The sequence below is a fragment of the Schistocerca nitens genome, chromosome 2 (assembly GCF_023898315.1).
Source record: "Schistocerca nitens isolate TAMUIC-IGC-003100 chromosome 2, iqSchNite1.1, whole genome shotgun sequence".
Classification (NCBI taxonomy): Eukaryota; Metazoa; Arthropoda; class Insecta; order Orthoptera; family Acrididae; genus Schistocerca; species Schistocerca nitens.
In genome coordinates this window covers 195169182-195192800 of record NC_064615.1, presented here as the reverse complement: position 1 = coordinate 195192800, position 23619 = coordinate 195169182, and the positions used below count along the sequence as shown (strand labels likewise).

Sequence of the window (23619 nt, the reverse complement as noted above, 5' to 3'; positions counted from 1 at the left end):
CTCAGTTCGTCGCCCACACCTCAGTAGTGTGACAGAGCCGCAGTATTTCCTGACATATGTAAATGACCTACCACACATCACTTCTGGTATTCGTCTTTTTATCTCGGACAACGGATGCGAAGTTGCCGTGCAGGTAATATAATTACTGTTAGAATATACGTCTTTTCTACATTTCCAATTTCGAAAGAACTGATTTCCTTATTTGTAACCTGTTTTTATCTGAAGTCATACGTTTGCGCGTACCGTCCATACTTGTCCCTGAAACAACGATTTGTGTCTTTTCAAAATTGTCCGCCATCGCCGAAACCGTGGAGAGTTTCAAATGAGGTAGCGAATCTTGTCAATGTCAACTTTCGCTAGACATTTGCTCGTGGAAGCTATCTGTCGTATCTACCGAATGGGCTACGAGTAAACAGTCACTACTAAGTCAAAAATAGTTACAACAGGTTATAAGTTTTCTATGGAGGCATTTGGTTTAAATATGCAATATCTTCTATAGGACAAGCTCATTTAAAATACGATAGTCAGCTGCCCGTTTACACCACAAGCGCACGTAATGTTAGTAACATAATTTCATTGACATCTGTGTAAACTATCCAACCTGAAGTAAACGGTACAATGAATTTCAAGTTATCTCCTGACATGTACTCGTAATTTTAGTATCATTCCATTAATCGGTAATACTGATTCAATGAGTCAATAGTATTCCATTTAGGTAGTAAATGAGACTTAAAGAGTAATCATAATACTGGTAAGATGTGTCGTTAATCCAGAGAACAAATAAAATACACTTATCCGAAGCCGATACTTCCGACACAGTCTTTTGAGCTTCTCTCCCGTTCTCGGATACCAATAACAGTATTAAAATATTTTATCCGAGAGCTCACGAGGGAGGAATTTGTGGAAACCACCAGTTCATGCGATACATGAGGCTATGAGAGAACTGTTCCACTCAGGGAAAGTAAGCTACTGCAAAAACGTAGTAATCATATACAAAGGTGTGTTTCTTGCGAAGTCAAAATATCATTCGTGTTCACAGCATCTTTGTGTAGCAAAATTGTGCGACACGTCACTGAGCCATAAGAAACCGCACTACGGAAACACAAACTACTCTTCTACGACTCAATTTCACGAATGGGCAGGACTTTTATAATCTGAACATTGATTTTCCACGAGATTTAACTGTGTTTAGAAGCTTGTTAAGGACGAACCGCTGCGTGACCGGTCGGCGACTTCTCGTTAAGAGAGTACCTGGGGCGTGGGAGACGAGCGGCGGTGTTGAGTTCATTGTGCCTCAGGGCGCCTGACGTGGCTGCACCGCGCTGCCACCTGGCGCCAGTTTTCAGACCTATGGGTAGCTCGGCATATCTCTGCGACGTATCTTTGTGAGCGAAGTGTTTTGTGAGGTCATGGAAAGTGATGCGAAAAGGATGCGTGTGGCAGGAACGCTGTGCGGGCAATTTTTGAGAAATACTGTGTAAGGTACGGTTTAAATATTTCATTTTGTGTCACGTAAGATATTCTGACAACAAAGACTTTGCAGTAGCTGAAGTTTAGAAACCTCTTTCACGAGAATCCGCGTTAGCGAGTTTAAAGTGACAAGCAGAGGTGTCATGCGTGTGTTGTTTTAGTGAGCCGTGCCGGACGTAAACTGTTGGAATATTTCTATGTGCGAATATTATAGTATCACAGACGACCTTTTCCAAAGGTTAAAGACTTTTGCCTCCTGCGAGGTTTTTGGTTTGGTTATAAAAGCTATATTCTTGTCCCGTTACGTGAAGATACGGAAGATAGGCGAGTGCACACGTAGAATTTTGCGGTACAATGTATTTGTTTGAAGTTGACGTATCAAGCGTAAGTTTGACGTACATCTGGGTCGCTCAGTTGCTTTTACAACATTTAGTTTGACAGCAGTAATCCTCAAGCTCAACTGAAAAATTTGTTTGAATACGAGGAACCGAGTTGTACCAAGCTTGATTCTCTAAGTGTGCATTTTGATATTACTAATACACGTAAGTGTGTTCTGTTTTAAACTGCTGCAGTGAGACGCGGACTTTGAGTGGCGGTATTTTCTTATTTTTGTTCAAAAGTTTACCTGCTTTAGTGAAATGCCCTGCTTACGTGCCGAAAAAAGCTCCGTAACCACTTACAGTTTATCGTCATCTGTCATTTATCAACTTCTTAAATTCAGTGGCATAAAATATCACAGCTTCTGTGTCTCAAACAGCGCAGCTATCTCGCCTTGTTAGTTGACATTAAAATAATACATTTCACCAAATACATGGACACCGAGCATTTCTTGGCGCTAAATGTGAATTAGAATCCTCAGACATGTAAAATATCTCCATTTATTGTAGCATCATGTGAGAAAGCCGATTGCTGTTTATAGTCCAGTCGAGGAAGCTTATCGGTATTTTTTATTCTGCATACGACATTCATCGTTACTAATGATACAATTTCTATCAGAGACATTAACGCAGTAGTACCGCGTAACATATTTGTGATTCCGGATTCTAATTACTTTAACAGTCTGTAGATAGCGTCCCGAATGAAGTGCGTGAAAGAAAAACAGTATCATTTTCTCAGCGATTGACCAAGAACGTTGTGAATGATGATTAGTACACGTCATTGTTTGGCACTGTTAAGCGAAAGAGGAAAGCTTTATTGGTTGGAAACGCATGTATGAGAATGACAACACGAAATGATACAGGTTGACATTTTTGTAACTGTTGGTGCCGGCTTTGTAAGTGAAGAATTGTCAACAGCGTGAGTAAAACGAGAAAAAAATGTTTTATTGAAGTTCCATCCCATTATCTAACCTTATACGTACGTTTTCAACGAATAAAACTGAACAGTTAGGCTAATATGGAAACGTATCTGAGAGATAAATAACTGCTAGTCTGGCAGACGCAGTGTTATCTAAGCAATCATTTAAACACAAAAACACACACAATAATTGTATGGTCTTTCCTTAGTCACACTTTACGTGGTTCTCTTTTTCTGAAAATCCTAAATTTTTATAGTGTGCTACGCCATGCTAATAATATTTATGGTTAACATTAATATATTTGTATGTTTTGATGATATGCATGCTTAAGGATGCATCCAGAATCGAAGTCTCTTTAATTGTAATGCCCAAAGAAGTATGTGTAAAAAAAATTGTATAGTTATGAAGGATTGGGCCTATACTGAATTGCATTAACATTTGTTTCAGGTTTGAAATCAAGAATACGTGAATTTGAAGACACATGACCACATTTCGTTTTAGTCCGGACAAGACTTCGTAATTTAATTTTCCCCCCCTTCACACATCCCAGTTTCAAATGTTCCGTAAGTTGCACATGCTATAATCAGTGAAGTAGCAAGTTGAGTGTTCACAGCCCTGTGCACAATGTTTCGGACTAAAGTGCGCTTCCACACTTGCAAAGTTATATTAGTGACCTCACTGGTGTGGCTGCTGGTGTTTGTGGGGATACTGACATACTACTCAGACTGCACAGTCGGTGGCAATGGTTGGGGATGTGCAGTGCCATCACACCCGCCTGCCGCTCCTGCGGCTCTTTCAGGCAGCAGTGTTGACTCGAGACAGGGGGCACATGGATTTGAGGCACTAGAACGAGGAGACCATGCAGTGCAGCACAAGGAGTCCCAGCAGACTGAAGGTTTTGGACGGTACCCACTGTCGAAACTGAAGCGGTGGTGGCCAGCGGCTTCTGTACCAGAAGTGCACGGTTCACCAGGTGAGAGGGGGAAACCAGTGGTAGTGCCATCAGATCAAGAAGCTGTCATGAAAGAGAAGTTCAAGCTGAACCAGTTCAACCTGCTGGCCAGTGACATGATCTCGCTGAACCGATCCCTGACTGATGTCAGACTAGAGGGGTAAGTTGCACCTTATAGGCCCTAACACAGTTTTCATCTGTAGGCTTACACTCCCCTCTCTCTCTCTCTCTCTCTCTCTCTCTCTCTCTCTTCTCTCTCTCTGTGTGTGTGTGTGTGTGTGTGTGTGTGTGTTACTGTGTTACTGTGTTACTGTGAAACTAATTCCTTTCCTTTAGTTTATTTGTCAAATAATCTCTTTATTGGTCGGTATAACAACAATGCAGCCATGTTGTACTGTGGTTATATATTAAAAACTAGATGAAGCAGAGCTATGTTTTCAAACGATTCCTGTCTGTTGCAAAACAAACTGGAAACAACTGTCAAAAGTCTGAAAAACTGCGAGTCATCTTTATGTGCATGTGGACAAAAAGTGAAAAAAAATCTTTGGGGGTGCGACTTTGGTGGAACAGAATATTATCACTGATTTGTTCATGTCAGCTTTCTCGCCAGTCTCTGGAGATAAGTTACAGGTTTTGAATCTAAAGTGGTTTCTGGGAGTCTGTTAATGGAACTGTAAGCTTGCTTTGTGAGTTTAGTATAATTCATGATTTCACTTCAAATGTTTGCTCCCCCACATGAAATACCATTGTGGGGCCACTTTTGAAGTTAATATTAGTCAACTGTAAGGAATAAGATGCTTAGATAAGAGATTTTGTGTTGCATGTTGGTTAATTGTTTAGCCAGAACACTTTAAATTTGCATTATGAAGCCTTCAGCCAGACAATATATAGGCCAGTGGAAATGACATACAGTTTTGGGATGTATATAATTATCAGGAAAGTGGTTGCTAAGCTGAGATTCATTTGGAGTATTATCAGTGTATTAATTTATGAAGTTAGTTACTCACAGAATATTTTTTGATCCATTCAGGGAGACTGTTCACTTTGAGTTCCACAGGAAACTGGGTAGAGAAAAGATTCAAACAAGTAATGGTGATGTGGTCTTTAGCTAGCAACAACAAACTTCTGTGTGTGTTGCTACAATATGTGTATTTTACATCCCAAAATTGATTGCTTCAAAACTGAAGGACCCACATTTCTTCCAGTACCTGCTGAATAATGGCCATAATTTTTCAACTAGTTGTCCATGGATTACAGTATCCACATTTGTTCTTGGCAAGCTATTCTACAGTTAGTGATGGAGGGTGCATAATGTACTAGCAAGATCTCCCCCCAATCCCCACCACTTACAGATTTTTCTTTAATTTTTTTTTCCCCTCATGTGCATTTACATGTATGTCTGAGTTTCTCTAATATAATTTCACTGTCATGTGAGTTGTACAAGAGTTACTAATTTCTTGGAATTTTAATAGTAGCCTACATTTTTCCATAAGGTGTAAAACCTCTCTGGAGGACTTCCTGAAACGGTCGACTGTAGCAGTGACATTTTTACAGTGTTAAAGAAATCTGTAATTTGACTCTCCCATGTCGGAAGTAGTGAAAAATATGATAGAGCTTCGACTGGCGACACTATGAAGAAGGTAATCATATGCCGGCACTATAAACATCGTGACGAATATGACATCGCGTTAAAAACTTTTGAAGTATCAGTGTTCCTGCAGGAATAGCAAGGTTTTAGGTAAGGACATATCTGTATTACGATGCAGAAATGAGATGGAATGCAGTTTCCTTACATGCTTGGTCAGGACAGCAACATAAATGTGGTAGACACAGAGCATCAGTACTCCATATAATGTTTTAGATATTGCTAGTAAGCAATTTTGTTACCAGCTACTGGTATAAAACATGTACATTTAATGAACAGTCTTTATTTTGCCTGGAAGTTGGACTGTTGCACTGAAGAAACCAGTGTAAGACAACATTACCGTCACTGTCCAAATGAATTACCGTCACTGTCCAAATGAAGAATATGTGCTATGTTAGAGTCTGTGAAAGATCTCTGGCAGTTGCAGGCTGCTCCAAACATCTGCTCCAAACATCTGCTCCAATCAGTCATGTAACACAATTTTGTATGTGTCTTTCTGGGAATGCCTCAAATGTTGTAACACCTCTGTAGTTGACTGTTGTTTGCCTGTAGCCATTTGTGCTTCACAGTTGAAAGCTGGCAACGACACTGCCAGTTATCAAGGATCTTCTTTCACTGACCCTACCGTAGCTTCACAGACTAAAGAAAGCATTGTACAGTGCTTCTACTGGGTGGTTTATTTTGTACAAAATTCACTCACTTTTTAGTACTAATATGTACTTATGCTTTGGATCTGCAGTTATTGCGTATAGTATCTGGAGATTGTAAATAATGTGATACTGCACTGACAGTCTGATGACGACATTAATGGCACAGAGATGAGAGCACCAAGAAGTGACCAATAGATGATGCCACTAATGATACAGAAACATTAGTGAACCAAAAAACCGCAAAGTAATGTGATTCACCTCAAAACATATTAAAAACTTGAAAAATATTAGATCTCAGTAGTAAAATATCATTTTGCCATGGACGTAATTATAACTGCAGAAAATGTAATATGAAAAAAATGTATCTGTGGTGTGTGCCCTTTTGGACAAGTTCAAATGAGCATGCATGATTTTGATCCAGTGACCATTATGAACTAACACAATGTCTGTAATTCCTTTGTACTTTTTTTCAATCTAACCTAAGGGTTGCATTATATTACAGATCAGTTGACATCTCTACCTTCATTTTTAAAAATAGCTTTTGTATTGTAACATTTTTGTTGGCTTCGCCAACTCTCAACTAAGCTACCACCTTTCTGTTTAACAAAGACCTCAGGTTGTACTACAGGTCAGTCTGTCACCCGAATAGTCACTAAAAAACAAAAGTGCAAAACAGAATGGCAGTATTGTGATCTACAATACATTTGCCATCTCCTATAGACTTGTGTACCGGTAGAACTACCATACAACACATTATAAGCTACCACCCACAATAATGAAATATCTTGGGGCTTATTATTAAAGAACAAAAATGATATTTGTACAAATAAAACATACAAACTAAAACATTACAGGTGCCAGTTACGTAAGGTATGATGTACTTTAAAGAATACACCGATGATCTGCATTATTCACAAGATTTGAGTAACTTATTTTTTTATGAGAGAAGTTATACAAGATAAGCAGTAATTGGGAAAGGCATAGGTGTAAAATTGTGGCCTGATATTAGTGAGCAGCTGCATTCACATCCTGATTCAGTTACAATGATTTAAGTATCTTCAGCTTACATAATGTGATTTAACATAATACTAGAACTGTTGTTTTAAAATATTTGCAGATGTTCATTTGATCAGGTATTGTGCCTTTCAGTAAACAATCTCAGTGACTCATCATTAAACTGCCAAAGTGACTAAAGAAGTATCATATTTCATTTGTTTGATGGAGCACTTTCAGAGAAAAAAACTAAGCATCTACAATGCTTGCACATCTCTATGATGCAGAACACGCTGTGCAGGCTATTAAAATCATTTTCTCTCTTACTGTTTGTGGAAGATGCATGAAATCCATAGTTCTCGGTTGTTAGTAGCCTTCTGTGCAGCATGAATTTTGTCCGATTTTATGATTGTGGCTTCTAAGCAAGATATATGTTGGAAGGAATAACATTTCTCTTGACTCATGTTGATATTTTGAGAATAAGGCTCTTCACAATGTATAATAATATCCAGCTTGTAATTTCTCCTGTTGGAATTTGTTGAACGTTTATAGGATTCTTTTGCACTTGCTAAAAATTCCAGGCAGTACTAAAAACTTGGTTGGTTAATTGAATTTTAAGCTATCTTCTTGGAGACTGGATTTCACTTTCTTCCAATACATCTGTCTGGCATCTACCTTTCCCAAGGCTAGATTTATGTGGAATTACAACCTAAAGTCACATGATAATTATTTTGTGAATCCAGTGTATACCCATAGAGTAGTTGCTCCAGGCTCTACTTCTTTGGTTTGTCTTGTAACAGATGTTTTGCTGTACAGTGAAGTATGTGGTGGCATAACAGTTTACGAGAAACTGTCAATTTTTGATTTATACACAAATGTCAGTTGATTGAAAAATGTGTTGAGGGTTAAACTCTGTCTGTGACACTGTTAGGGCAAGTTAGGTAAAAAGAACTGTAGCAGCTGAAATTATAGTCACAAATTTGATGTCAGTTGGTTGCATTATTTTATCTTGCTCAAAAGAGTATCAGCGAGCACTGAACTTCTGACTGGAAGGATCCGAACATCTTTATGGCTTCTAGTTGGGGTCTACTGTGAATTCTGTTTGCTTTTTAGCTGAAAGCCGAGATGTTTTTTCCAAAAAGGCTGGCAACTTTGTTGTTCAAAAGTTGGTTGCTACTCTTGACTGAATGGTTGCTCAATGGATGAGAGATTAAATAGGCTTTTGCAGTCAGTTGATATGTAACTTTCATATAGGCTAGTGTGTTGGATTTCATGTCATTCCTGGACTTGATGGAAAGTAGATTTACCAAAAATGTGTGTGTACTCTAATTAAAAATGGAGATGATAACAATGACAGAGTGCTTTGACTGCCTGATAGATAATCTTAATGTGCCCTCCACCCAGTAAAGTGGCTTTTACTCAAATGAAAGTAACTTTTACTATCAGCTCTGTGTGAAGCTAATTTGGTCATTATAGCTTTTAGGAATGTGGGTCTAGCGGGTAGTAACAATCACTTTTCTGTCCTGATATACCAGTGGCTCAGCCACTTCAGCTGTCAAAGAATAGCACCAAGCGACACAGCTAATTAAGTAAATTTTAAGGAGACAGAGCAGGCACATGTGTTCTGAAAACAATGGTAATAGATATTTGTGTGGGATAATCATGCCCTTGTTAATTAATAATCTATAACAGGGTCACCTGTTATAAGGTTACAAAAATATGCAATTTTGTGATAACAACTGAGGACATCTCATGTATGTGGACAATGTTTGTTAACACGAAAAATGCTGAATTTCACTGTTGTTCAGAGTACACTTTGAACTATAGGGGTTCCCCTGTAAACTCCCAGGAAAATCAATTCAAAAGTCAGAGGAAGGCGACAGAGCACCACCTCCAATACAGTTGTGCGTAGCAAAACAATGTGATGGTCAACCCAGCCTTTGAGCTGCTGATAACCGTACTTGTTTTAGCATGTCCCCAGAAAACTTTTTTGCCTACTAGCTTTTGTTGACATCAAAGCTGTAATGCAATTCCGTGAAGATACGCTGCAGTGGTAGCAAATGTAGTTACTCATTCACATTGCTGTATGTTATGGATGCTTTATGGAAACCATTGGGTGATCAGTAGAGTCCCGTACTGAATAGAATGCAACTAACAAGGGAACCTCCCCATCGCACCCCCCTCAGATTTAGTTATAAGTTGGCACAGTGGATAGGCCTTGAAAAACTGAAAACAGATGAATTGAGAAAACAGGAAGAAGTTGTGTGGAACTGTGAAAAAATAAGCAAAATATACAAACTGAGTAGTTCATGGGAAGATAGGCAACGTCAAGGAGAGAGAAAATGCAGGAGCGCCGTGGTCTCGTGGTAACGTGAGTAGCTGCGGAACGAAAGGTCCATGGTTCAAATCTTCCATCAAGTAAAGAGTTTAATTTTTTATTTTCAGTTTATGTGACAAACTCTTATGTTTTCATCACTTTTTTGGGAGTGATTATCACATCCACAAGAAAACCTAAATCGGGCAAGGTAGAAGAATCTTTTTACCCCTTCGCCAAGTGTACAAGTTAGGTGGGTCGACAACATATTCCTGTCATGTGACGCACATGCCGTCACCAGTGTCGTATAGAATATATCAGATGTGTTTTCCTGTGGGGGAATCAGTTGACGTATGACCTTGCGATCAAATGTTTTCGGTTCCCATTGGAGAGGCACGTCCTTTCGTCTACTAATCGCACGGTTTTGCGATGCGGTCGCAAAACACAGACACTAAACTTATTACAATGAACAAAGACGTCAATGAACGAACGGACAGATAATAACTATGCAAAAATAAAGAAAATAAAATTTTCACTGGAGGGAAGACTTGAACCAAGGACCTCTAGTTTAGCAGCTGCTCACGCTACCACCAGACCACGACGCTCCTGAGCAAAAGCTGTCCATGATGTTGCCTATGCGACCCGTGGACTACTCAGTTTGTATATTTTGCTTATTTTTTCACAGTTCCACACAACTTCTTCCTGTTTTCTCAATTGATCTGTGTTCAATTTATCAAGGCCTATCCACTGTGACAACTTATAACTAAATCTGAGGGGGGTGCGATGGGGAGGTTCCCTTGTAAGCAACTTACCAGTGCTGGCCAGTGGTAAAATATATCTTGTATTTAAAAATTTTCAGTTGTGAGCTGTTCCATTGTTCAGTATAGGGGCGCTGTGGTTAATTCGTACGAGAAAAACGAAATAATGGTTGTCTTGGACTAACCAAATAATGGGTGAACAACAGTATTATGAAAAGGACAGACTGCTAGATTTTGCATCGCACGCGGACACAACGAAAAGACTGCTATAAATTTAAGTTTTCGGCGAAACGGCGTTTTTTTCCGAAGTAGAATGTACATAACTCACATACACATGATCACTGTTTCTGACCAGCGTGGCTGGACTGCAATTGCTCCTGATGGGATGGCGCATCCACGCCAGATTGCTGCTCCCATGAAGCGCAATTGCAGTCCAGACACACCAGCGAAAGACAGTGGTCGTGTGTGTGTGTTTTCTACTACGGAAGAAGGTCTTTTCACTGAAAGCTTAAAGGTATAGCAGATTTGTCGTTGTGCTTTTCTGCGACTCTATTGCTTCCTCTGTATGGAGAGTAGCAATCAATCCTTTTCATATTATTGTTGTTATTCCCTCCAGGACTGTACATGGAATAGTAGGTGTATTGCTCATGTCATTACTGACATTTGCAATGACTCAGGTTTGTAAGCGTGTAGCCTACCAATGACGAAGGCCATCAGTCCCACTTGGCGATGTACTAGAATGGCATATGAAATTTCGGCAAGAGTTGCGCTTAAGTTTTTCTTGTTTAATTTCCTTATCTGTATAACGGAAGACGCGCAATCCACTTCCCTAAAATAATGCCGAAAATTTTGTTTATAGACTGGCAGCTGAGATTCATGGGACTTTGTACAAAATGCCCGCACGAGGTCTGTCACAAAAGAAACGTGGGTGCCACACCAAATTTTGTGGACATACCAGCCTTGATCATTTAGTGGTGGTTGCCTTCAAAGTAGGACTTCCTTCCACTGCCCAAAACATTTGAAGGCGTGTAAAAGCTTAGAGATAAGTGCAGCCATCTGTTGCTGGGTACGGGAAATATCATTCGTTTTGCGATGCTGCGCAGACTCCGCCAGTTTTGTCTTAGGGAGAGCGAGTTTACGTCTGCTGTAAAGTGCTTGTCTCCTGCTACTGACTTAAATTTCGATGAAACTTACTACAACGTGAAGACGTGCTTGAAGGTCGGACACTCGCGCAATAATGCACCTCGCGGTGCATTGTTGAAGCGAACTGTGGAGCTTCTTTTGTACCAAGGAAGTAGTTCCGGACTGCAGCAACCCGTCACAGAGTCCGTTCAACTAGATTAAGACCATTGAGGGAACACTGATGCTTGTGACTTCAGTAGATGACTCCTTTTAAAACCACGCTATCAATAAGTCTTTCGATCACTAAAAATTACATTCAACAAGTCTCAAAAGTTAATCGTGGAGTTCACAAGGACTAAATACAACGTCTTGCCAGTTGTTAGAAATTTTCAAGAATGACCAGCGAACCAGGTTCTGGTTCAGGTTCTGACATCGTAGTGAAATACCCAATAGATGATGATTGTAGTGGTCTTCAGTCCGGATTCGTCTCTGAATAACTACTGCAACCTGGAAGTACATCCATTTGAACCTGCTTACTTTATTTCTTCCTGTATATTTTTTATGCTCCACCCTTCCTTCCATTGCCAAATTGACGAATAGTTCATGCCTTAATATGTATCCTATCAACTGCTCCCTTCTTTACATCAAGTTGTGCCATAAATTTAGTTTCTCCCCATCTCGATTCAAAACATCGTTGTTTGTTAGTCGACCGCGCGACCACTGCGGTCGCAGGTTCGAATCCTGCCTCGGGCATGGATGTGTGGTATGTCCTTAGGTTAGTTAGGTTTAAGTAGTTCTAGGGGACCGATGACCTCCGAAGTTAAGTCCCACAGTGCTCAGAGCCATTTTGAACCATTTGTTAGTCGAGCTGCCAGCCTAATCTCGAACGATATTCTGTAGCACCATATTTCAAAACCTTCTGTCTCCTCTTGTCTGAAGTGCTTATCGCTCACATTTAACTTCCGTATCTGGCTACACGCCACACATAGCCCTTCAGAAAAGACTTTCTAGCACTTAAATTTATATTAGATACTAATAAATTTCTCTTTTAGCTTTTCTTGTTACTGCCAGTGTACATTTTACATACTCTTCTACTTCCTTACTTTGCTGCCTAGATAACAAATATCGCCGGCTACTTGTAGTGTCTTATTTCTCATCTTATTCCCTGAGCATCGCCTTATTCGACTATTTTCTGTTACCCCTGTCTTACTTTTGTTGATCATCTTTTATTTCCTTTTCAAGACATTGTCCATTCCGTTCAGATCCTCGTGCAAGTCCTTTGCTGGCTGACAGAATTACAATGTTATCAGCAAACCTCAAAATTTCTATTTCTCCTCTCTGACTTTTAATTCCTTCTCCAGATTTTTCTTTACTGTTTGCACATTGTACAGACTGAATAAAATGGGATAGGGTACAATAGTGTCTCACTCCCTTTTCAGTCACTGCTTCCCTTTCACGTCTTTCAACCCTAATAACTACAGTTTGGTTTGCGTAGATGGTGTAACTTCCTGTGTTTTATCGTTGCTACCTTCAGAATTTCAAAGAGTATATTCCAGCCAAAATCGTAAAAATCTTCGTTTTTTATGTTTTCCCTCGCTCTTTAGTTGATTCTGTATTCTTGGAGGTACGATCGGGCTATGCAACAAGGCACTAAATGAACAACCTTTCATTTAGATGCATAGACGGGCCATATCCCCAAAAATTGAGTCTTTCTCCAATTCTGCAAATCCTGTAAATGTATGTTTGACTTTCTTCAACTTTCGTAGAGTTAGTATTGCTTCGCGTATTCCTCCAGCTCTCCTGAGCCCAAACTAATCTCCCTCAAGGCCTGCTCCTATCAGTTTTTCCATTGTCCTGTAAATAATTCGTGTCAGTGATTTGCATCCATTGCTTACTAAACTGATGATTCGGTAGTATTCACACCTATTAGCACCTGCTGTCTTTGCAATGGGAATTATTACATCCTTCTTGAAGTCTGAGGGTATTTCCCCTATCTCATATATACTGAAGAGCCAAAGAAACTGGTACACCTGCCTAATATCGTGTAGGACCCCCGCGGTCGTGCAGAAGGGCCGCAACACTACGTGGCACGGACCCGACTAATGTCTGAAGTAGTGCTGGATGGAATTGACACCGCGAATCATGCAGGGCTGTCCATAAATCCGTAAGAGTACGAGGAGGCGGAGATCTCTTCTGAACAGCACGTTGCAAGGCACCCCAGATATGCTCAAACTCTGTGGAGTTTGGTAGCCAGCGGAAGTGTTTAAATTCGGAAGTGTGTTCCTGGAACCACTCTGTAGCAATTCTGGACGTGTGAAGTGTCGCATTGTCCTTCTGGAATTGCCCAAGTTCGTCTGAATGCACAATGGACATGAATGGATGCAGGTGATCAGACAGGATGCTTACGTACGTGTCACCTATCAGTGTTGTATCTAGACGTATCAGGGGTCCCATATCGCTCCAACTGTACACGCCCCACACCATTACAGAGCCTCTACCAGCTTGAACAGTCCCTTGCTGACATGCAGGGTCCATGAATTCGCGAGGTTGTCTCCATACCTGAACACGTCCATCCGCTCGATGCAATTTGAAACGAGACTCGTCCGACCAGGCAACATGTTTCCAGTCATTAACAGTCCAATGACAGTGTTGAAAGGCCGAGACAATGCTTTGTGTCGTGCAGTCATCAAGGGTACACGACTGAGCCTTCGGCTACGAAAGCTCATATCGATGATGTTTCGTTGAATGTTTCGCACGCTGACACTTTTTGATGGCCCAGCGTTGAAACCTGCAGCAACTGTCACGTTGAACGATTCTCTTCAGTCGTCGTTGGTCCCGTTCTTGCAGTAACTTTTTCCGGCCGCAGCGATGTCGAAGATTTGATGTTTTACCGGATTGCTTGATATTCACGGTACACTCGTGAAATGGTAATACGGGAAAATCCCTACTCCATCGCTACGTGCCCGCATCTCGTGGTCGTGCGGTGGCGTTCTCGCTTCCCACGCTCGGGTTCCCGGGTTCGATTCCCGGCGGGGTCAGGGATTTTCTCTGCCTCGTGATGGCTGGGTGTTGTGTGATGTCCTTAGGTTAGTTAGGTTTAAGTAGTTCTAAGTTCTAGGGGGCTGATGACCATAGATGTTTAGTCCCATAGTGCTCAGAGCCATTTGAACCATCGCTACGTCGGAGATGCTGTGTCGCATCGCTCGTGCGCCGACTATAACACCACGTTCAAACTCACTTAAATCTTGATAACGTGCCATTCGAGCAGCAGTAACCGATCTGCCAACTGCGGCATACACGTTTTATATAGGCGTTGCCGACCGCAGCGCCGTATTCTGCCTGTTTGCATATGTCTGTATTTGAATACGCATGCTTGATACCAGTTGCTTCCGTACAGAAAGTCGTTTGGGGTGGTAAAGATAAATGGGACACCATGTATATACAGTGTGATTCGTACTAACGTTTATAAACCTCCGAAATGACGTAGGTGGCGCTGGGACAAATGATTAAATGTGAGACACATGGGGTCGCAAATGTCGGGAAATACTCCAAAAGTGGATGACAAATGTTGAACATGTGACGTCACCAGATGAAGTTCCTCCCCGCACGTGCAGCGGTTGAGCTTATCGGTTTTTCGCACCTGATCATCCCAACCCAAGTCAAGAATTCACGTCGACTTTAGCGCGCAGAGCTCAAGGTTTGAATCTTGCGTCTGGCATTTTTCTTTTCATTGCGTTAGACAGTTCTGAATTGACATTTAGGTAAAATTTATTTTATTTTGCCCGTCTCGCGGCCTCCACTGGTTTATTGCAAAGTAAAGTACAAGAAAAACATACCGTATTGCTTCACAAGTAAATGGGTATAAGCTTCCGAATTATGTCCTTACTAGTAAATGACATGTTTTCTATACTAAATAATGTGTGTAAACAATAAAGAAGAGACGTAAGGAATAGAAAATAAGAACAGCTTTTACTTGGTTTCAACGAGGACAGTAATTGTGGGACTTCTGCATTTACAACAGATCACATTTACAAAAGGTGTTGGAAATATGCCTGGTTTGCTCGTGTGCAAGTATTGCATCGCTTAGTCATCCTTTCACGCCCATGCCTGCCCGCTGCACGTGCGGCGAGGTGTCATCTGGTGACGTCACATGCTGAACATTTGTCATCAATTTTTGGGATATTTCCCGACATTTTCGGCCCGTGTGTCGTATATTAAATTGCTTTCCTCAGCGTCATCTACGTCGCTTCGGGGGTTTTTACACGTTAATAAGAAACGCCCTGTATACTGCCTGACAAAAATTAAGCACCTGGAAGCGGAGGTGAAATGAAACGTGACTGGCTGAGATCGTATGTGATGTTATTCAAATGATTACAAAATCAAATCAAATTTACAACCAACTGGGGAGTTTAAACCCACTTACCAGTATGATGTTGCACACCACCCTCGGCCTGAATGGATGCACTGCTTCGATTGGGAAGGTTGCCACAAAACCGTTTTATCCTGTCCTGAGACAAGCTGGTCCACAATTGGCGTATCTGGTACTTGATACCTTGAACGCTGAAACTGAGTTGACTTCCGAGCTGGCCCCACGCACGTTCTATCGGGGACAGATATATCTTTTTGGCCGCTGAAGTATCTCAACATCACGCACACAGTTCAGGGAGACACGTACCGTGTATGGACGAGCATTGCTCTGTTGAAAAATGGCACCACGTGTTGTCGCATGAGGGGTAACATGTGAGGTCCCAGCATGTCTGTGACATACCGCCGTGCCCTCAGTTTCCTGAACCTCTACCAGCCGTGACCTGAAGTGATACCCGATGGCTCTCACTACCGTGACACAAGGAGTAACACAGCTGTGCTTTCCAAAACATTGGAAGAATGGGATCTCACCCAACGTCGCTGACACATTCGCAGACGATTGTCATCAGGTGTAGTGCCATTCTTCGGTTAACAAAAGCTGACGTCATTCCTTAGCTCTTATATTGGCTGCTAGATGCAACTTACGAAAAACACTTGGTTCAAAGAAGGCTTTAGACACTCAACATATCCATATGTAATGTAGTGGCAGGACATTGGAAAAAATTTGGAAATTTCTGGTAAGTTCCTATAGGACCAGACTGCTGAGGTTATCGATCCCTAGGCTTACACACTACTTAATCTAACTTACGCTAAAGACAACACACACACACACACACACACACACACACACACACACACCCATGCCCGAGGCAGCACTTGAACCTCCGATCGGTGGAGCCGCGCGAACCGTGGCAAGGCGCGCAAGACCGCGGGGATACCCCGCGCGGCCAGCAAACTGGAGAAAAGCCACAATATTATTTCATTGCTGGTGACACTCAACCTACAAATATTTAACGGCGCCCGTGTGAAAGTATGGAGCAACATAAGATAGAACGACGACATAAATCCAGTTGTGGAAAGGGCAGATGGTAAGCTAAATTCACTGAAAGGAACCTGTTGTATGTATGCGTGGTGCCTGTTCTTTCGGACACGCGCATTCATAAAACTGATTCGCCTGGATGGGCTATGGATCCACCTTCGTCAGTGCCATTGTACAATTCCGTCCGACCTCCTGCAGGGCTCTGAGTAGCGAGCATGGAGAAAATGGACAAGGACTGCGGATAGATATCACTCGGTGGGATTGTGGGTCGGCCGGGAGGCGTGCCGAGATATCTGCGCAGTTGCGATTACACTGTGTTCCGGGTGGCGCAGTGGTTAACGCACCTGCCTAGGAAGCAGGCGATCCCGGGTTCGAATCTCGGTCCGGCAACATTTTCCACTCATCGCCGCTGATTCCACGTAATGTACCGTTGCAGCGGACATCAGTAATCCCTTCCCTTTCCTCCCCCACCCCCCACCCCCCCACCCACACCCCTTCAATTTCCTTATAACGGAACCTATTGTGTCGCTCAGCAGCATTTAATACTAGTTTGATGCATTATTGTTGCTTGTCTGGAATCTTTATTTATTATAGCTTCTTCATCCTGCGTCGCGTATCAGCCTCTTCCTTCCACCATACTTTGAAATCCAGCTCTCAGGAGCGATTCTTGTCGTAATAGAAGATAGTCCATACGAAACGGGTATTGCTTTAAACACTCGTTCAACTGTTTTTTGAGTATTGTATGGGACCCTCACCAAGTTACCTTAATAAAGAAGTAAGAGGGGATTTAGAGAAGAGCTCAGAGCTTTTTTTATTGATTGGAGACTACTGGAATTCTCAGAGAATTCTAGTGAAGGATGTGAAACAAAAGTTATGCCAGGTGCACTCTTAAAAATGCGATGGCGAACTTTCAGCCAAAACTCGAGAAACATGTTACTTCTTCACACGTACATCTCGCACAGTGACCATTTCTACAAAATTACGTAGATTCCTCTCTACACAAAAATGTATTGATAGCTGTGCCTCTCGCCCATGAAAATAAAATACAGCGAGAGTAAAATCACACTTGAACAAAATATATGCCGTCTGCCACAAGCCGTGGGAAGCCTGGGGAGTAAATATGTAGTTGCAAATTTGGCATTCTTTGTCTGTTACAAGGGGGTTCCAGATACTAATTTAATCGAAGGCATTTACTCACCGTAAAGTCAGTTTGTATTTGTCGGCGCCTCAGTTCCTAGGCAGCTACTGCAATAACGAAATTTTTATCTTGCAGTTTTCAACCCAAAAAAGTCTCAAATAGCTTCTAATGCTACTGCTGAATCATCTAACGAAGCAATGTCTGTAGCACAAAATCAGATGTTAGTGCTAGCAGATGCGTCGCAGTGCTATGAGCTTGGCCCATTACCGATAGTTATACAGTAGCAGCAACTTAAAATTTTCCTGGTTCCCACGAAAACAACTGTGAGCGACTTGGTGGTTCGTTAATGGTCCAGTCTTCTTTCGTCAACCAACGCTAGAGTACCGTTACACTCTCGAAAAAACCTCTCTTAAAACAGGTGTTCGTTTTGTGTTTAGCCGGCGGCTTCTAGATGCGAATGTCTCCTTAGTTTCCTGTTTGTTCCATCGCCTGATGGCACATGCCTCTTACGTCACTGCCGGTAGTATTTCGCTGAAACTACACATTAAAAGCTGAAAACGTTGACGACCGTTCTTGAAGCACCATTTCAGGTTTATAGCACGTAGGTATACAGAACTGCGGAGAAAGACTCTCATACGTAGGAGTAGTAGAGGTGGTATTCTTGATGTTTTATGCCCTTCTTTACATCAGTGCAGCAGACGATCCATTCTACAAGAAACTACTGCTCGAGCACACACGACCCCTCACGTCAGTGAGTAACTTCAAAAACAAACAGTTCAGCTTTCACACTCTGGTACAATTGCTTCCCGCAGTCCTTCTATCCAAATACCTGTTGCCCTAAAAGTAGCTTTACAGGAAGAGCACATTCATTTCGAATGCAGCTCATACACACCATGGTTAAAAATTTCCCCATTCGTTGTATGTGCTACTGTATTACTTCGTGGGGCAATGACTGACCGTATTTTCCTTAGGTTAGCTGTATCAATGAAAAAGTACATTTTGTACTCTTTAAGCAGTTTCTGTTCCCTACTTTAAATATTGCGTTGCTGCATAAGTGCTTCGCATTTTTCTATAAGTTTACGCAACAGATACAAAATAACAGAAATTAGTCATCAATAATATATTGTCTTTCACTGTTCGCAACAGTCTGCCAACACTGGGGTAATTCTTCGATTCGGCAACTGTAGAGATCACGTGGTTTTAATGTGAAGAATTCATCGAGCCGTGTTCGGAGCACATTTTCCGTGAAAGCTGTTTGCTAGAAAACGGAAAAGGTGAAAATCTGAGGCGTAAGATCAGGTGAATAAGGTGGGTGCGGAATGACTACCAAGCTAACTCTTGTATCGTGTTTTTTGTCGGTCTAGCGGAATGCGGACGTGCGTTATCGTGAAGTAGCATCACTTCACGCAGTCTTACTGGTCGTCGTTCTCGGATTGCATCTGCAAGACGTCTCAGTTGTTGACAACAAATGTCAGCAATTCGTAGTACGCCACACTGTTGCTGTTTCACCAGATGCATAACATTATCTTTTGTGGACGCGCGCAGGTCTTTTTACGGGAAGTTGCTGCTTTGCTAGGGCTCAGTCGTTCCTCCCTTTTCCTTATGTTAGCATAAAGACGCCATTAGTCGTGAACAGTAACGATAGGGGTTAGGAAAGGCGGATGTTGTTCACGAGTCAATTGATTACGAGCAAGCAAGATGCAAATATGACCACCCGCTGATTTTTGTGATTTTGGCTTATGGCATGCGGTACCCACACACTCGATTTCTGAACTTTTCCCACTGCAAGCAAATGTCGTACGATGTTGGAACGATCACAGTTCATCACATTTGCCAGTTCTCGAGTGCACTGAATGGGATGATTGTGGATTAATGCGTTTAAACGATCTTCTTCAAACCCCGAAGGTCTTCCTGAACGTGGAGAGTCACTGACGTCAAAACGATCCTCCTTAAAACGAGAAAATAATTTGCTTATCGTGCTCTGGCCAACTGCAGTAGCCCCACACACGGCGCAAATGTTTCTGGCTGACTCCGCTGTTGTCACCCCTCTGTTGAACTCCGACAGAAAAATATGTCGGAAATGTTCAGAGTTCTCCACTTGGCACTCTAGTCTCTAGCGTCCACAACTGCACTCACTGTACCTCCAGACGATAAAATGACAATATGTAAACTCGAGTAGCAACAGTGAAATACAAATAGAAAATGACAGTCGATAAATAAATCCATAGCAACCGAAATACCAACATGCAAAACAAAAACGCAACGAACTTATGCACCAACCAAATACTTACTTGAAGCTGGTATCTGTACAGACACCATTGGTGATCTTGTTGCTCACAAAGAATGAAATTACAATGAAATCAGACCTTTAGCTGATTGTCCGCAGCTCGTGGTCGTGCGGTAGCGTTCTCGCTTCCCACGCCCGGGTTCCCGGGTTCGATTCCCGGCGGGGTCAGGGATTTTCTCTGCCTCGTGATGACTGGGTGTTGTGTGATGTCCTTAGGTTAGTTAGGTTTAAGTAGTTCTAAGTTCTAGGGGACTGATGACCATAGATGTTAAGTCCCATAGTGCTCAGAGCCATTTGAACCATTCTGTAGCTGCTTACAGGCGTTGATATATATCAACGGTGACAGTTGAAAAATGTGTACCCCGACCGGGACTCGAACCCGGGGCCACCTGCTTATATGGCGGGCGCGCGCTCTGTCTTATTCGTTTTTTCCTTGTGTTCGTTGTTGATCATTGTGTTAGGTCGTTGCGGACGTCACATGACATCCGTTCAAGTCCGTAGTTAATCCTTTCACTCAGTTTTTTTATTACAGAGGCTAACCAGCTCTCTGACAGAACACGCTGAGCTACCGTGCCGGCAAGCGACTGAGCCACCGAGGACACAGACGATAGTGCGACTGCAGGGACTTATCTCTGGCACGCTCCCCGTGAGACCCACACTTTCCAACATTCTGTCCACGCACTACATTTGTAGTGCCACCAGATTTCATTGTAATTTCATTCTCGGAGAGCTGCAAGATCACCAATGGCATCTGTTCTTTCGGACATGTCCGAAGTAATGAGTATAGTGGACAGGGGCACTACTAATGTAGTGTGTGGACAGTAAGTGGTAAATGTGGGTCTCACGGGGAGCGTGTCAGAGATAAGACCCTTCAGTCGCACTATCCTCAGTGTCCTCGATGGCTCAGCTGGATTGAGTGTCTGCCGTGTAAGCAGAAGATCCCAGGTTCGAGTCCCGGTCGTGGCACACATTTTTCAACGGTCCCCGTTGGTATTTATCAATGCCTGTAAGCGGCTAAAGGTCTGATTTAATTGTAATTTCAACCTAATACTTTGTCGAAAACCGTTTTATTTGATTATTTCCTATTTGGTTATTTCCAGATTAGGGCCTTCGTAAAGTACATACAGATGAGGGGCGTTCAAAAGAAAAGGTACAGAACAACACTTTGAGTGTAATGAAGTAATTCAGAGTAATGACCAGAGGCACATGATCCCACTGTTTCATGAGTCGATGGAATCCCTGTTCCCAGAATTCCTGTAGCTGTGACAGAACAAGTCCTCCACTGTGTCCTTCAGTTCGTCGACCGAGTTGAAGCACTTTCCTTTGAGATTCTTTCTTAGAGAACCGGACACATGGAAGTCGCAGGGCAACAGGTTCCGGTTGTAGGGCTGATGTTCAAGCTGCTCCCACTTGAACTTGACCACTACACTTCGTGTGACGTTGGAGACGTGTGGATGCGCCTTATCGTGGAGCAGAATATCTCCCTCTGTGAACAGCCTAGGCCGTTTCCTCTTGGCGGACTGGAGTAGGCTGCGGAGTGTGTGTCAGTACACATCACTGTTAGTCGTTTTTTCATACTCGAGGAGTCCAATGAGTATCGGACCTCGGACGTCGAAAAAGACGGTGTTCATCACCTTTCCTGCAGAGGATATACCTTTTAATTTTTTAGGGACAGGTGGAACACTGCATTCGCGTCCCTAGATGTCTCGTAATGTTATCCGAAAGCGGCATGTGCAAATTTCAGTCGGTTTGATTATTAAGACCTTTCGTTTCCTCTTATTTGAACATTCCTTATACATACATACTTGACGTACACATTTTATAATTTCTGAACTCATAATTGGAACTTCAGCGATCTTGTATCGTCGTCGTCTTCGTCGTTGTTGTTGTTGTGGTCTTCAGTCCAGAGACTGGACTCCATGCTACTCTATCCTGTGTAAGCTTCATTGTCTCCCAGTACCTACTGCAACCTACATCCTTCTGAATCTGTTTAGTGTATTCATCTCTTGGTCTCCCTCTACGATTTTTACTCTCAACGCTGAATGTAACAAAAGAAAACCAATCAGTCCAGATCGCAAATGTTTCTTTTTGTAGTATGGTAACCAGTTTTAGTCGTACGTAGACCATCTTCATATCAGTAATGTCTCTGAAATTAGTAGAGTAGGTCAGAAATAACACAGCTATTTACCTTAAATAATATTGGGTAAGCAACATAGTTGCATATTAAATAACATACGTCGTGTATATACCCACTGGTGACGCATGGAGTCGATGCGCGGATCTATTGTAAGTGCAAGAGGTACATGTAACTGCTGGCTAGCTGAGGGATGATAATAGGTTGTAGAGAGAGAGAGCTCCCCCGTTCGATCGGCACATGATACGTTAAACATCCAATAACATTGATACATACAAAATAGTGGGTGTATAATTATACTGATTTGAGTACTATAAGAGTAAGGTTACACCGTTAGTTACAAAAGATAAAAACGTTTTAAACATGTTAGACATAATTGAAAAAAAAAATTAAGTACTAGAGTAGCAGATTCGTGGAGGCTAAAATACAAAGAACTGCCGTCTATTCGCAATAGCTAAAACTATTTACTCAAATCTTGCCAAAGATGATGGCATAGACAATGCAGACATATACACAAACGTGTCTAGAACGGGTGTCCAAGGGAACGGTGCTGGCTAGGGCCGCTGCTACAGCGGTAATTTACGTCCGCTGGCATTTAGTACAGGAAGTGCATTCCACTGCAAGATCTTTGTAAAATACACTGACGGAAGAAATTCGCAACACCAAAAAATAATTAATGGAGAGTAATGAAAGTTCGAGAAAGCTTTTGTCTAGGTAAATATATATTTAAGTGATTAACATTGCAAGATCACAGGTTAATGTAAGCGCGAGATAATCCATTACAAAGGAGAAATGCTGGTACATTAATAACCAGTGTAACCGCCAGAATTTAGTATTTTGTCCGTCCTTAGAAACTGTAGTCATATACAACGAAATAATAAGTAACCAGTAGCATAAAAGAAATTTAATTTCCTTACCGGTTCCGGGGATTTACTGCCCTTCTTCAGAAGGTTATGCCCAGGTGCCCGAAACCTGTAGAGAAATTACATTTCAACTGATTGCTTATTATTTCGGTATATAACCGCCAGGATGGTGAATGCAAACATGCAGACGTGCATGCATTTTGTTGTACAGGTCCGGATGTCAGTTTGTGGGATGGAGTTACAATGAATAACCTTAATATTCGTACACTAAGAGATGTTTTCTTTGCTGCATCGTAACTGTATACTGAATAAAAGAAAAATATAATATATTCACGTATTATATGAAGGTAAATGTCTAGTAAATAATAGTATGAATGATGTTTACACAACGTATACCACTTGTTAAATAATTCGATTGAAATAAAGCACGCTTCGATGGTCACGTTACTTTAATAGCCGGAGAAATGGCAGTGCCGCACTTGTTTTCACCGTTCACACACATCTTCGAGTCAGATGGCAAGTGTGGGTTACAAGCGCGGTCGACTGTCCAGATGGTACGATGCCATGCAAAGCTAATACTAGTTTTGAGATA

At 41.9% G+C, this 23619-nt stretch overlaps 1 protein-coding gene and 1 non-coding gene across 5 annotated transcripts in view; both read left to right on the top strand.

Moving 5' to 3' along the window:
- The first annotated feature begins 1329 nt into the window (after positions 1-1329).
- Positions 1330-23619, top strand: part of LOC126235892 (polypeptide N-acetylgalactosaminyltransferase 5) — a 248367-nt gene continuing 226077 nt past the window's right edge. For 2 of the 4 annotated variants that reach the window (XM_049944824.1, XM_049944823.1), the window contains exons 1-2: positions 1330-1482; positions 3215-3879. In XM_049944824.1, coding sequence (XP_049800781.1) covers positions 3392-3879 — 488 coding nt within the window. In that variant the 5' untranslated portion in view covers positions 1330-1482; positions 3215-3391. Of the gene's footprint in view, positions 1483-2662; positions 2767-3214; positions 3880-23619 lie in introns of those variants that run through there. The other 2 variants (XM_049944826.1, XM_049944825.1) reach the window with 2 other exon arrangements.
- Trnap-agg (transfer RNA proline (anticodon AGG)) lies at positions 16923-16995 on the top strand. Its single transcript has one exon. It is a non-coding gene; the product is annotated as a tRNA-Pro (tRNA).